Source organism: Manduca sexta, chromosome 16 (genome assembly GCF_014839805.1).
Source record: "Manduca sexta isolate Smith_Timp_Sample1 chromosome 16, JHU_Msex_v1.0, whole genome shotgun sequence".
Taxonomy (NCBI): domain Eukaryota; kingdom Metazoa; phylum Arthropoda; class Insecta; order Lepidoptera; family Sphingidae; genus Manduca; species Manduca sexta.
The window spans coordinates 2276967-2291768 of NC_051130.1; the positions used below are offsets into that span (position 1 = coordinate 2276967).

General features: G+C 35.2%; 2 protein-coding genes across 2 annotated transcripts; both read left to right on the forward strand.

Annotated features, from left to right (window-relative positions):
* Positions 1-699: 699 nt before the first annotated feature.
* LOC119189515 lies at positions 700-1876 on the forward strand. Its single transcript, XM_037439413.1, has 2 exons — positions 700-819; positions 1126-1876. Exons 1-2 carry the CDS (start codon positions 700-702, stop codon positions 1834-1836), a joined length of 831 nt encoding a protein of 276 aa, XP_037295310.1. The 3' UTR covers positions 1837-1876.
* An 8573-nt stretch (positions 1877-10449) lies between these two features.
* On the forward strand, positions 10450-13379 carry LOC115446195 (general odorant-binding protein 1-like). Its single transcript, XM_030172763.2, has 3 exons — positions 10450-10638; positions 12576-12756; positions 13098-13379. The coding sequence occupies exons 1-3, from the start codon at positions 10507-10509 to the stop codon at positions 13286-13288; spliced, it is 504 nt and encodes a 167-aa protein (XP_030028623.1). The 5' UTR covers positions 10450-10506; the 3' UTR covers positions 13289-13379.
* The last annotated feature ends 1423 nt before the right edge of the window (positions 13380-14802 follow it).

Sequence of the window (14802 nt, forward strand, 5' to 3'; positions counted from 1 at the left end):
TAAGTATAACCCGTGTCAAGCCAGGAAGGACATGGTCTATCTATGTTCTAAATTGCATCTATATCGGTTCAGCTGCTTCTGTATTTACTGCTAACAAACATATAAACATTTTCACAAATTTTTGTGTTTAAACTATTTATAAAATAAGATTTGATCTAAAATACCTTTAGGTAACATAAAAAATTAAAATTGCACAGGCAAAATATAACTACTTAACTTTTTCAACTTAAACTCTAAAGAATAAAGTGGATATTCAGTTGATCGTGGGTCCTATTTTATGGAATTTTATTGACAAGTCAACTGTTAAAGACCACCTTACTATCGTATGCAAACTGATAATATGTCGTAGCCACGGCGGGCATTCCAGTCGCGACTCTAGCACAGCTATGTCCCTGAGAAATTGCAATGCAAAATTCTCAGAACAAAACCGCGGCAAAACTCACGCAAGCAATTAAAATTCTATCGCCGAACAGTTCCCCTTATACCGCAATTACTGCTACAACATAATTCCTCTCATAATGCAGTAAATACTAAATTCGCCTTAATTCCGAGCCGCTGTAGAACCAGTTTCACCTCATTAATCGACTAGGAAGGCATTACGTTGGATCCAACGTATAATCCTGGTAATTTTAGTGAGTTGGGTGTTTCGTGTTGTTTGTAAGAGTGCGATGTGATGTAATTTGGTCGGGTTATACGCCAATGTTTGCCGGAACGTCGGCAATCAAGTGCGCCGATTGGAGGTTCGTTTGCGCATCCGATATTTATCCGAACGATTATGGAGAACAGCGCTGGACACTCGCGTACTACCGCCATTATATTGTTAAAAATTTATAATCGTTTACGTAGATTAATCTTCCAGTCCTATAGATTTCATTAATTTCTAAAGTACTTTAGTATAGATTATTATTAATTATTAAAAAAGAAAATCTGATAACTATTCAGGTCGCTATCATATAACATTTCTTTGTAACGACTTTTTCAATTATCAATGAGGTATACTATATCCATAATAAAAAGTAAACTAGCTTCATTTTGTTGAATACGCCTTAATATCTATTCACTAAAAACCCGATATCTACATTGGACGGGTATAATAATAATATCAGCCCTGTATTATATACTTAGAAATTAGAAATGCAAAAACAAACAGTTGAGCTAACCGAATCACTTACAAAAAACCTAATGGATAGGATGGATGAAAAACTTAACCCTATTATTGAAGAAAATGAACAATTAAAACAAAAAGTTTGCGATCTAGAGAAAGAGGTAAAATATTTGAAAAGAGAAAAGAAAGGTAACAACATTATTATTTTCGGGCTGGAAGAGGGAGAAAACTCGATATCAGAGCTATTTAAAAGTGTCAAGATTATCCTGAAAGAAGACCTCAACATAAATATGGAGCAATTCGAAATAAACAATTTATATAGACTGGGAAAAAATAAAGTTCAGAATAAACCAAGGCTGGTGCTATGCTCTTTTATAAACACATGGAAAAAAGATGAAATAATGAAGAACAGGAAAAATCTAAAGAAAATTTATATATCAGAAGATTACTCAAAGGAAGTTTTGGAGAAAAGGAAAGCACTGCTACCACTGTTAAAAGAAGAGAGAGAGAAAGGAAATATAGCTTTTCTGAATTACGATAAACTAGTAGTTAAAGAACCCAACGCAGAAAAAAGGAAAAGGGAGCCAACTACCTCACCATCACCATCCAAAACCCAACCCAAAAAACAACTTACCCTAAACTCTGCTAAAAATAACAGGATGCATGCTTTCGATGCAACGAGACCCAGATCGAATTCTCTGACAAGCAAACCTATATCCAATAAACAATAGCAATCAATCGAGAAACGGAAAACCCAAACAAACTACGAAAATAAACAAACAGAAAAAATACATCTTCCCCCAAGCCGACTGGTCCTCGTGGGGGATAAAGACCATAACCCTCCAACAACACATAGAAATTACAAAGAAACAAACATTTACGTCGCAGCCCTTAACGTGCGCACGCTGAGAAATGAAGAAAATCTTATAGAACTAAAATATGCGTTAAAACAAATTAAATGGGATATCCTGGGCCTCAGCGAAGTAAGACGAATGGGAGAAAAAATTACCTCTGAACCAGACTTCTTAATGTATCATATAGGAACGACGCCAGGTCTTCATGGCGTTGGTTTCATCGTGAAAAAATATCTTGAAAAATCAATTGAAGGATTTATCGGAATCTCGGAACGTATAGCAATGATGAACCTAAAACTACCGGGGTATAAAGATCCTTGGTCTATTTTACAAATATATTCACCAACAGATAAATCGGACTTAGACACCATAGAGAAATTCTACCTTGACCTAAATAACACTATCCAAGAACAGGCCCACAAAAACTTGATCATCATGGGTGACTTCAATGGCCAAATTGGAACTAGGCGCCCAGGAGAGGAAGCAGCATTAGGACCATTCATATACAGAAATAAAACTAGAAGCAGAAATGGAGAAAAGCTTATAAACTTCACCCCTAGAAAATAAATTAACCATTTTAAACTCAGTGTACAAGAAAAACAAAAAAGAAGATGTGGACATGGATTTCACCAGAGGGGGAAAACAAAAAATCAAATTGATTTCATAATTACCAATAGAAACAACTGTTTTACAAATTTTGACGTCATCAACAAGTTTAACTTCAATACCAACCACAGACTAATTAGAGCTGAACTAAAATCAGTACAACCAAAAAACCCTAGACCGAGACAGGAACTACCAACTAGTAAGCTCAGCAAGCAACAAAAGGAGCAACTAGTACTCACCCTAGAAGACAAATTTAAAGACCTAGGAGATTACACAAAGACCGCAGGAACTCAGGAAAAATACAACTGGATAGAGACTACTATCAAAGTTCAACTACAACACATAAGTAAGATAAAATCTGATCCGAGGAACGTGTTTACCACTAGTACTATAAAATTGTTAGAACAAAGAAACCAGCTAATCAACGCAAAAGATATAAATGACAGAAGAAAGCACATAGCGAAAATCAGTAAAGACATCAACGAAAGCATAAGAAAAGACAGCAAAAAAAGAAAAATGGAAATTATTGAAAAACATGTAATCAAAACAGGAGGTGTTAAAAAAGCTAACAAGGAATTAACAGACTCAAAAGATTGGATCACAAAAATTAAAAAAGATAGCGGAGAATACAGCCACCACAGAAAAAACATCTTAGGAATTGCGACATCTTATTACAGAAAGATATACGAACGCAACACTGCTCAAGACGAAGACGACTTAGAGGAAACCTCAAATGTCCCTAATATTCTTCAGAGCGAAGTATTGAACGCTATAGATAGTCAAAAGAGAGACAAGGCACCAGGACCCGATGGTATAAACAATGAAATCCTAAAAGAAAGTAAAGAAGTTATAGCACCGGTCCTTACCGACATATTCAACGAGATATTAATCACTGAAATTATCCCACAGCAATGGACAGAATCAAACATTATTCTTCTATATAAGAAAGGAGACAAATATGAAATTGAGAACTACCGCCCCATTAGCCTAATGTCAAATTTATATAAAGTATTTGCTAAGATCATACTAAATCGGATGGAGAAAATACTAGACGAACACCAACCTATTGAGCAGGCGGGCTTTCGCAAAGACTACTCAGTGCTCGACCACATTCACGTAGTACGCCAAGTCATGGAGAAGTATAAAGAATACCAATGTACCTACTACATAGCATTCATCGATTACAGCAAGGCATTCGATTCTTTATTTCACGCAAAGATATGGGAGTCATTAAAAGAACAAGGAATTGACCACAAGTATATCCGCTTAATAAAAAACGTTTACAGTAAGAGTACAGCAAGAATACAACTGGAAAAGAAAGGCGAACGTTTCAAAATCGGCAAAGGTGTACGACAAGGAGATCCTCTGTCACCAAAATTATTCTCGGCGGTACTTGAGTCAATATTCAGAGGTCTTCATTGGGAAAATCTCGGTATCAACGTAGATGGTCTCTCACTAACTCATTTGAGATTTGCAGATGACATTGTGCTATTTGCAAAAACTCCAGAAGATCTAACAAAAATGATAAACGATTTGGCAACGGAAAGCGAGAAGGCGGGGTTACAACTGAACCCAGAAAAAACTAGGGTGATGACTAACGGAGAGAGAACAGCTATAAACTTAGGGAGTAATCAAATCGAGTATACAGAAGAATATATTTATCTGGGACAAGTAATAACAAATGATAACCCAATGCGCAAAGAAGTTGAAAGAAGAATAACCAATGGCTGGAAAAGGTACTGGGCTTTAAAAGAGATTATGAAGGATAAAAACCTGCATACTAATATAAAAAGCAAACTTTTTAACACCTGCATATTACCAGTTCTTATGTACGGCAGTCAAACATGGCCCTTGTCACAAAACATGACTAACAAACTTGCAACATGTCAATACGCAATGGAAAGAAGCATGATGAATGTGAAAAAATCAGACAGACTGAGAAACTGTTTAATAAGAAGCAAAACAAAGGTTACAGATATAACATACAAAATTAGAAGATTGAAGTGGCGATGGGCGGGGCACATGATAAGAGGAAGAGATAAATGGAGCAAAAATGTGACGCGATGGTATCCAAGAGAGGGGAAAAGGAAAAGAGGAAGACCACAAAAAAGGTGGGACGATGACATCAGGCAAGTGGCAGGTGTCACTTGGAACAGAGTGGCCCAAGAAAGACGCGAGTGGAAAAGGTTGGAGGAGGCCTTTGCCGACTGGCAAACAGATCTTCAAAAAATAAGAAAACTCCAAATAAAAGACTAGATTAGGGATAGCATTAATATTAAGGTTTTTTTCATGTATTTCTCTTTTATATAATTGTAGGATCTGAATAAAAGGCTATATTATTATTATTATTATTATTATATATTATATACTTGCCCACTGCTGAGCACGGGCCTCCTCTACTACTGAGAGGGATTAGGCCTTAGTCCACCACGCTGGCCTAGTGCGGATTGGTAGACTTCACACACCTTCGAAATTCCTATAGAGAACTTCTCAGTTGTGCAGGTTTCCTCACGATGTTTTCCTTCACCGTTAAAGCGAACGATAAATTTACAAAGAATACATACATGATTTTAGAAAAGTCAGAGGTGTGTGCCTTTGGGATTTGAACCTGCGGACATTCGTCTTGGCAGTCCGTTCCACACCCAACTAGGCTATCGCCGCTTATTGGATGGGTAATAATATCCAATATGAATACTACTGTCCACATCTGTACTTACTGCGTGACCAAGCCTCCCGCGAATTAAACCAGCGTGTATGAGGCTACAGAGCTTGGCGCTGCATCACGGCACGCGATCTCCGCGGCACTTGTTCGGTTAAACCACGAAAGATCTACCACACGACTTGCAAGTCTTTCTTTCCAAATTAATCGGAACTTAGAGAGGTTTAGATTAGAAAGGAAACTTGTAGAAGTTGACTTCCGCGAGTGATTTTTACAGTAAAATCAGAGAAGCTGACTTGTAAATTTTGAAGGTTGCAGGTTATATGGCAAATTGTATGTGTATAGAATTATAAAAATATTGCAGCTAGTCTAAAGGCATCTGGAAATTCTTACCTATTCAAGATATTGCTTCTAGAAATAGTCTAAAGTTACCTTAAAAATGCTTCTATAATCAAAACTACCGAGTGTACAATTTAAACTTTTTACCTGTTTGTGATCATATGTTTTTTACCAATTAATCCAAAATTTCATGGAAACGTCGGAAAATGTATCGTATGATAGACTTTTATTTGAGGAATTATCATTCCTTGCCTCTCAAAAACCATTCCTTTTGAACCCCTCTTTATCTCTCTGAGTTGAATCACATATTTCTAAAAGGAAGGAAATAATGCATACAGCCTAGAACAGAGTGTGAATTAATTTACCTACAGTATCGTTGCGCCCCTTGGTGAGAACAAAACTGTTAGTTCTTACTACCTAAGAAAGACCTATTAAAATCGTAGTAATCTAACTACGCACCTTCGCATTATTCTCTTATTATAAGGGCATTGTTCATTCTAGAGTAAAGTTAATAACTCCGACCTATACCGTCCGTGGATAAGATAATGAATACATTCGCACCGCAGCACTTACTGTAATAGTAGAGAAGCTGCGAGGGCGCGGCTCAGCCCTCGCTGGGATTAAGGATCTGTTCTGAACTCGACTGCAAATATCTTAGCCTTCTGTCGAAGAATGATTGTGAAGTTGTTATTAGCTATATTGATTCATTCCTTTCTAACCAAATTTCGGCTACGGCGGCCAGTCTCCACGTAAGTCAGTCAGTACGCAGGAAAAATTATAGTGCACAAGTGTGTGTGCAATACACAGCACTCTGTTCCTTCACTCTCATAGTCCGGTGAGACGGCATTCTGACGAAGAGAGATTAGGGGCAGGACCAGCAGCTTTACGTGCTTTCCGAGGTACGGGGTATCACACCGCCAACTTCTTGACTCCACGCTACGACTGAGTAATTTGTAGGATGGAATTACGCAGTCACAACAATTTTGGCCTAATCTCGGATTTGAACCCAACACAGCGCGGTAGTCGTACTCGTACAGTGTGTTACAAATACGCCACCGAGGCAGTCAACCATATAAATTAAGGAAGATATCACGATCGGGTTTGACACCACTCTTTAATCAACAATTATTTGTAACAGTCTTTAATGGTTGGAATTAGCGAATAATATCGAAGATTATTCGGTGTTGGCTTATTATTCAGTATTTATTAACTATCGCCTAAAATTGAAAGTCTTAACATCTGATGGATGCTTCGAAAACATTTGCCCTACTGTACATATTTACTAGTGCTTATTATTTTTGATGATGACTGATGTGCACACTTATATTTTATGTAAACTCATTGTAAAATCAGTAATAAAGGCTTTTGAATTTTGAATTTTGAAATTATTTTTGCATTTAAAGTTGTCGGTAATAATTAATAAAAAGTTTTATTTATCGCTGCAGTTGTGTTGAGAATCGTACCTTAACAACTGCTCCGGCGCAGGGCGTGGTGATTATCGTGAAACAGCATCCGCGAAGATGCGCCTACGCCACCTCATAATTATAGAAAGAGGCGTATACGCGTGTACAACGAAACGTGGTTCAATTTAATGCGTATAAGGTGGTTTATTCTAACCGATATACTTTGGTAGAGTGTAGTTATATCCATGAGTAATTAATTGTACCTTTTTAGCAAATTATTAATCTATTTAAATTGGACATGTTTTCTAGTTGGACCGGCGTTTTAATTAAGTGGCTGTTATCAAAGTAATTTAGGTTATTGCGTTTATAACCTTATCTACATAGTAATTTCACTTACATGCACATTTTGTGCATTTAACATATAAGGCGCTAACGACCCATCAAACCATCTTGGTTTTTTGGCCGCCTATGTTGTAAAAAAATAGTTGTGTAAAAACAAATTTTCATTTGAATGCTATAAAACAAATACGTTCAATTCAAAATACAAATAGTTCAAAGTTCAAATAGTTTATTACAAATCAGACTTACATAAGAGCTTAAAATATACAAAAATAAATAAAATTACAGGAAATCATAAACAACAACGCAAATTACCAGGGGTACCCAAACTAGGCAAGGCCTGTATCTTGGGAAATTGTATTGAATCAATTTTTGTTTTAAACTTTATAGAAATAAAAACTTGTCGCTTTACTTTTGTCAAGATCAAGTTATATACTTATTATATTAGCTACATAGTATAAAAACAATGTTTGATTCAATTTAAGGATTGTTTTTTACTTTTTAAGGCATTTAAATAAAAGCTTGTTTTTAAAAATGTCTTTTTTACTGTTTATTTAAAAATTAACTAGTCCGCCATCTTGGACCGTTCGGCATATTAGATTTAGAGTGACGTAATGACGTTATAGTTAAGTCTAGCTGACCATGCATTGTCATCCAAACTTAACGTGTATGCAAAATTTCATCTCAATCGGTTATAGATAACTGCTTTAAAATTTAGTTGCAAAATTTTACCCAAACATAGACATACAAAAGTGCAAGTCAAATAAGCTTGTAAAAAGGAGTTAATCGGAGTTTAAAAATAACCAATTGATACACAGTACACACTGTATGAACGTTTTGATTTACCTTGACCGTTTAATAATATAGTACACAGGAAATAACATTAGTAATCGTAATGAAGACAGGAAACGTATTCCGTATTACTACAAAAAGCGGAATAAACCTTAGCTTAAACCTGTACTAACAAAACCAGACTTATCTGGGAAACAATAGTTTAAATTTGTCCGTATTACAAAACTCATAAAAACCGTAGACTTCTTAGTACCGCCATTTGCGCCATGGCCTATATATAAACCACAGATATATACAAACAACATTCGTTCAATACCACACCATTCAATCGCAACGTTCCGTATACCCAAAAAAGAAAACGGTTTTCATACAATGTTAATGATTAAATAATGTTTAGGAGTATTAAAAATATTAAGACTTGGTTATTTTGCTCCAAGATCAACAATAGTTGTAACTTCAATTGCAGTTTTGTTTAGGTTTCCAGTTTTGACTAATGGTGTATTAACTGGTAATACATCAAAATGCGTGTTACGAAACGTAAGCTTCCCGCGCGTTATATGAAAGCATAACATTAAACAAAACTATTGCGGTGACTATTGCAAATAGCTTTAAAATTTATTATCAGTGCCTTATTGTATAGAACAATTGACTCTTTGTAATATTGTAATGGATCAACGAAAGAAAAAAGATCTGAAAGTTGGAGTACTGAGTCTATTGGGTACGCGCGGCGTGGCGTTTCCAGTAGCTCAACGGCTTCAATATCCTCAGTATCGACTGAATCTACCATGTTAATATCCATTTTCGATAAAAAATAACACAAGACAACGAAACAGACGCCAATTTAAGAGATAATCTAACAAATGATTTGAAATTTGATTTGACATTTACGATTTAGACCATCGTCATACCAGGGGTCGCCGAGGTTTAGCATTAGACCATCAATTAGTCCATGGTTTATCGTTAAACCACTTTTTGTAATACCATTTTTATATAAACCGTACTTTGCATAGGTTTAAACCAGAGTTTTTAGTTAAACCTCGTTTTGTAATAAGACGGATTATGTCTAACACTAAACAATAATACCAGGTATACTTATAGCACCCAAAAGCGACATTCGTTTCGAAATAAGTGGTGAAGTGGTCAGCAAGAATACCAGCATATTTCAATAACTATTTATTAACGTGATGAAAGTTTGTTATTAATCAATTTTACTTCTAAATTTTCTTATCTAAACGAACATTGCTTCTGTTAGGATCAAGCCTTCAAGTCGTCTGACAGTACTCAAATGATATCAGTTAAAGACATAGGTATTACAATAATTTCCAAGCAGAATACGAGTATACATCGAAGATGTGCAATGCCATCTAATGCTAACGATGCTGACATAGTATCTAATGATAGTAGTTGCCAGCTTTAAAAAACAGGGAACCAGATTTTCTTCTCAATTTATTTTTATATTTAAGTGGAAAACGAACTGACTAATACCTACCATGACTTGAAATACAAGACTAACGAAGTGAAATGTTTTGTACCCTTATCCGGTTTTATGCTAACAGCTTGTAATATAATATCTAAGAGTATAAGAAATCAAGAGAATCAGAATAATAATAGCAATTTTTTTATATCTACTTCGAGAGACCGATCTCCACTATTCATGTAGCAAAGTCACGTGATTGCATTGTGGTGCTATTTTTTTTATCAGGCGCAATGAAATATATTTAAAGCAACTATTAACTTAACCCTTATCCAAAGACATCATTAAAACAACGAAGTACCAATATAACTTGGAATGTGTAATTTAGATGTATTTTATTGAGCATATCTAAACATTATACTAATATCCAACCTCTTGAATAAACAGGATAGACGCAAATATTAAAAATCTGTTGCTATTTCAGAATATGCAATAATCATACATGCACTTGGATGTTTTGCTTCTTTGTAGGGACATAGAACTTCATTATTTTACCCAGAATCGGTCCGTAAAGTCGATTAATATTGGGTTACCGTCTTTAGATTTTTTTAAAAAATCTTGAATACTTTTATTGTAGATTTTGAAGATATTGACATTGTTTTTCGAGAAAACACTGTCACACAAGCGAAAACGGAATCAAAAGCATATGATAAAAAATTAAACATCCTTCCTCGTCATGGAAATGTACAGTTACGTGGTCATCAATAAACCAACAACTACGTTTCACGCCCTATAGTTTAAAAAGTCTAAAGGTATCTCATTAAACAACAGAAACCTTCATTTACGTCCTCAGTATAACAAATATAGTACTTAATGGCCTACTTTTATGAAGGTATAACTAATAGCAGAAATCAGCGATGATTATTACTGCGACTAGGTTATTATATGGTGTATATTAGCATGAATGAGACCAGAGAAGCAGTTCGAGCAGTATCATGGGGCAAAACACACGGAGCTTGGTGCTGGTGGTCCTGGTGGGGCTGGTGGGAGCGGTGTCTGCTGACGTCCAGGTGATGAAGGATGTCACGCTAGGTTTTGGACAGGCGCTAGAACAATGCAGGGAAGAGGTGAGTGCTGTAATCTGCACCTATTGATGTATTTTAAGAATGATTAGATATCCGATGCCATACGGGTTGCGAATGTCTTCTATTTTTAATGCATTTAATGATATATTATGGGTATATCGAGCAACAAAATTCTTAGGATAGGATTCTATAATTTTGTGCTTGGATTTTTACTACGTACATATCACAGTATAAAATAGATATAAATTTGGTTTCAGTTATTACGTTCCAGTCTATCTCTTAAAAGTTAAACTTGTGAACTCGACTCATATAGAAGTAATATACATAGACATTTATACTAGAAACACCTGTGTAACGTTTAAATACAACTGGTAGTAGATCTCTCATATGTGAGATTCCGCCTGGATAGGTACCACCGCAATGTCTATTTCTGCCTCCAAGCAGCAGTGTGTAGTCACTGTTATGTTCCGGTTTGAAGGACATTGTAGTCAGTGTAACTACTGGACATAATAAGACTTAACATCTCATGTCTTAGGATGGCGAGTGCAGTGGAATACTAAACAATACTTTGTAATTCATAGTGTTGGATAGTGTTTCTACTGTTGATGGGCGATCGTATCGCTTACCATCAGGCGAAAGGGAAGCTCGTCTCGTCATTCAAAGCAATAAAATAACTGATTTTATGATAATGTCTTCATAGATAAAGCTTATGAGGTCATTATAAACATATTTTATTTCGCAATTTAAGCTGTATATGCAAGTAGATTACGTGTTTCCCAATCTACCTAACCTACTATACCTTTCAATAGTTTAAACATGAGTTTTTCCTTAAGGTTTCGGCCTTTAAAATTTCGTCGTATTAAATTTTAAAGTCCGAAATATCCATGCATATTAATTATTTTTACGTTTTTCTTTCAACTGCGAGAACTAATCACTTACTAGACGTGAATTTAAATTCTTTACTTGTCAATACTTGTTTAGTTACCCAGATTAAAGGTGAAACAAAATGTATGAAAATGGACCTTAAGCTATAACCTTAACTTGATTACTGAATGGAATTTACAGATCGTGCGATAATCTGCACAAATTTTAAATTAAGAATCTGTGAGTTCCAAGTGAAGGTTTTTACCAAAACAAATTTAAACGTTATCAAAATGTTACCACATTGATAAGATATTCCGGATTTTATCACGGTTTTATATTATTATTTTCTCCCGACGTTTCAAAGACTTCATCATGGTCACGTGGAGGTGACTCTAGTCTCGAGAAATTGTTTTATTTCCATGTCTAAGTTTCACGTAAACCTTAGAAATAATTATTATGCTATCACAGTTTAAAAACGTATTAGTAAGAAACCTTTTTAAAAACAAGCTTATTTTTTTAAATGTTCTAAAAGGAAAAAATTAACTTTAAATTTAATTAAACTTTGTTTTAATTTTTGTAGCCATAAATGCTTATCGCGAGATTTGCTTTTGTCAAAATCAAGTTCCATAGTTATTGTAATTTTCGCAACACACTTTTATTCCTACAAAATTTAAAGCAAAGTTCTTTGTAGAACTTCTAAGTAAAAAAAAAAACTAAAAATATTTTTACTATTACATAAGTATTTTTAATTTTAATTAACATTTTAGTCATCAGTTTTCGCTGACGAGGGGTAATTACCTCTCGGCAGTCGACACAATTATGACTATCAGGTGCAGGGAGTCACTTTACTATGACCGTACGAAAACAAAAATCAATATTGTTCATCAACAAAAATATATGATGATAATACCTACCCAGCCGGTCTCTTGCATACAGACTTACTACCTAGTAGTCCCATGGGCTCTATAACCTTACCAGGAAAACAAAAAACTCGACATGTTATGTTAAAATATGGCGATAATTTATTGTATAACCTCGGATCGAAAAAGCTAAAATGGCCTCGCCAAAGTAGGTCCTTTTATTTCCTTATATTTACACATGCGTGTTCTATGCAGAGTCAGTTAACAGAGGAGAAAATGGAGGAGTTCTTCCACTTCTGGCGTGAGGACTTCAAGTTCGAGCACCGCGAGTTGGGCTGCGCGCTCCAGTGCATGAGCCGCCACTTCAACCTGCTCACCGACTCTAGCCGCATGCATCACGAAAACACTGACAAGTTCATCAAATCGTTCCCTAATGGTATGACGTTTTTCAATCCGAAGGGGCATGAAATAGGGGAACTTTTCGCCCTCTGTCAGCCTTCTATTTAAAGATGTTTCATCTGCCTATATAAATGTCAACGTTGTTAAATCATAAAACAAAAAACCATACAAGATGATTATAAGTAATCTTATTCATAGTCTAGTTGTAGCCTATATCAAGAGGTACTGTATTAGTTTCTGAAGTTAAGCCAAATTTTGTGGGCTTTTCTTAAGACGAACTAAAAATATTTTACGACACTTCCTGCATCATGAGTGTTAGTAAATAATGACGATCAAAGACATTCACTGATTTATTGACTTAATCATCACCATATTTAGGTGCTGTCCTATCAAAAACGATGGTGGAACTTATCCACAATTGTGAGCTACAACACGACGCAGAAGAGGACCACTGCTGGCGTATCCTCCGAGTGGCGGAGTGCTTTAAGATCTCCTGCACGAAGGCTGGCATCGCGCCTTCTATGGAGGTCATGATGGCGGAGTTCATCATGGAAACTGAAAACAAATGATTCATGAGATTAGGTTAGGGTACAGGGTACAACGGCCTCGCTTTCCGATTGGACGATGTTTTGTTATCAATCAATAAATTATTTGACTGTCTTTGTTTGTATTTTGTCATGTCTGTTTATATTCAACATTCGTTATTATCTATTGGACAATAGGCACAGGCTTAGGAATGATGTGATATGTATCTTCCATATAAACATCGTCTCTAAATTTATCGATAAAGTATTATAGGTGTATTACGAGTATGATATTGCCTATAAAAACCTTCCATCAAATTGGCAGACTGCAAAAAACCAAAACTTTATCTTACCTAATATAATTACAAATGTTTGCAATGTTTGCAATGCTTGTTGATTGCAGCGATTGCTAAGCGTATATTAATAATACCAATCCTCTATTATACACTGTCTATTATTAAGCACGTGCCTACCCTGCCACTCAGAAGTTTTAAGCCTTAGTCCATCACGCTGGCCTACTGCGGGTTAAGTTCACATACCCTTAAAAAATCTTTTAGTAGGCTTTATATAAGGATTTTCACGATTTTTTCCTTCACTGCAAACGATAATGTAGAAACAATACATATGTAACTTCAAAAAGTAAGAGGCGTGTGCCTTGAGTTTTGAACCTATAGATTTTCGTTTCGGCAAACCGTTCCATTTCCAACTACGCTATCGCACTATTACAAAACGTATTTGGATACATTTTGGCCCACAAATAGACCATATCTTGGATTATAATGTAGGCTGGATTACAATATATTCTTATCGCAAAAAAGTATAAACTTAGACGTCCGTCTTTCACAGGTAAAGTCAGCAACACCTACAATTAAAACAATGATAAGGAAAATAAGTTTTGTGGTTTGAGAGTAACTGGTAGCGATATCTCGTACGTATGTCGTGGAAAACCACATTTGTACATTGACAAACAAAACCGTATGACGAAGAAGAGTGGAAATTCCGCTGCGAGTGTGGCGGCAACGCAAAACGTACACGTTTTCTACATACCATCAAACGTCTGAGTAATCTTGATTATAATTGGTATTTGTTTTTTTTTTTATTAGAACCAAAATTATTAGACGATTTATCTCTAGAACTATTGCTTAATGCTAAATACTTTAAATAAAACTAAAATTCTGTAGAGAACTTTAATATCTTCCGAGTTATTTGAAATACAATAATTTATTCGTAGTTTCTGAATATAACAAAATGAGCGATAATCTGAAATGAGAAAGAACCATCTAAATACAAGTATTATTTCCAAAGTTTAATAGAAAATATTTTTACAATGGCGATTAGTTCATGCTTTTCTGTTAAGACTACTATTATATAATTATATATTCTTTAAACATATAGTCCTTTGTGTTTTACTGATGTATTGTTTTGATTTTTTCAACCAACTTAAAAAAGGAGGTGCTTAATTCGTGTTTTTTATGTTTTTTACGAATAACGTTAATATGTATTATATTAAGGTTATAGCTTAAGGTCCATTTTCATACATTTTGTTTCACCTTTAATCT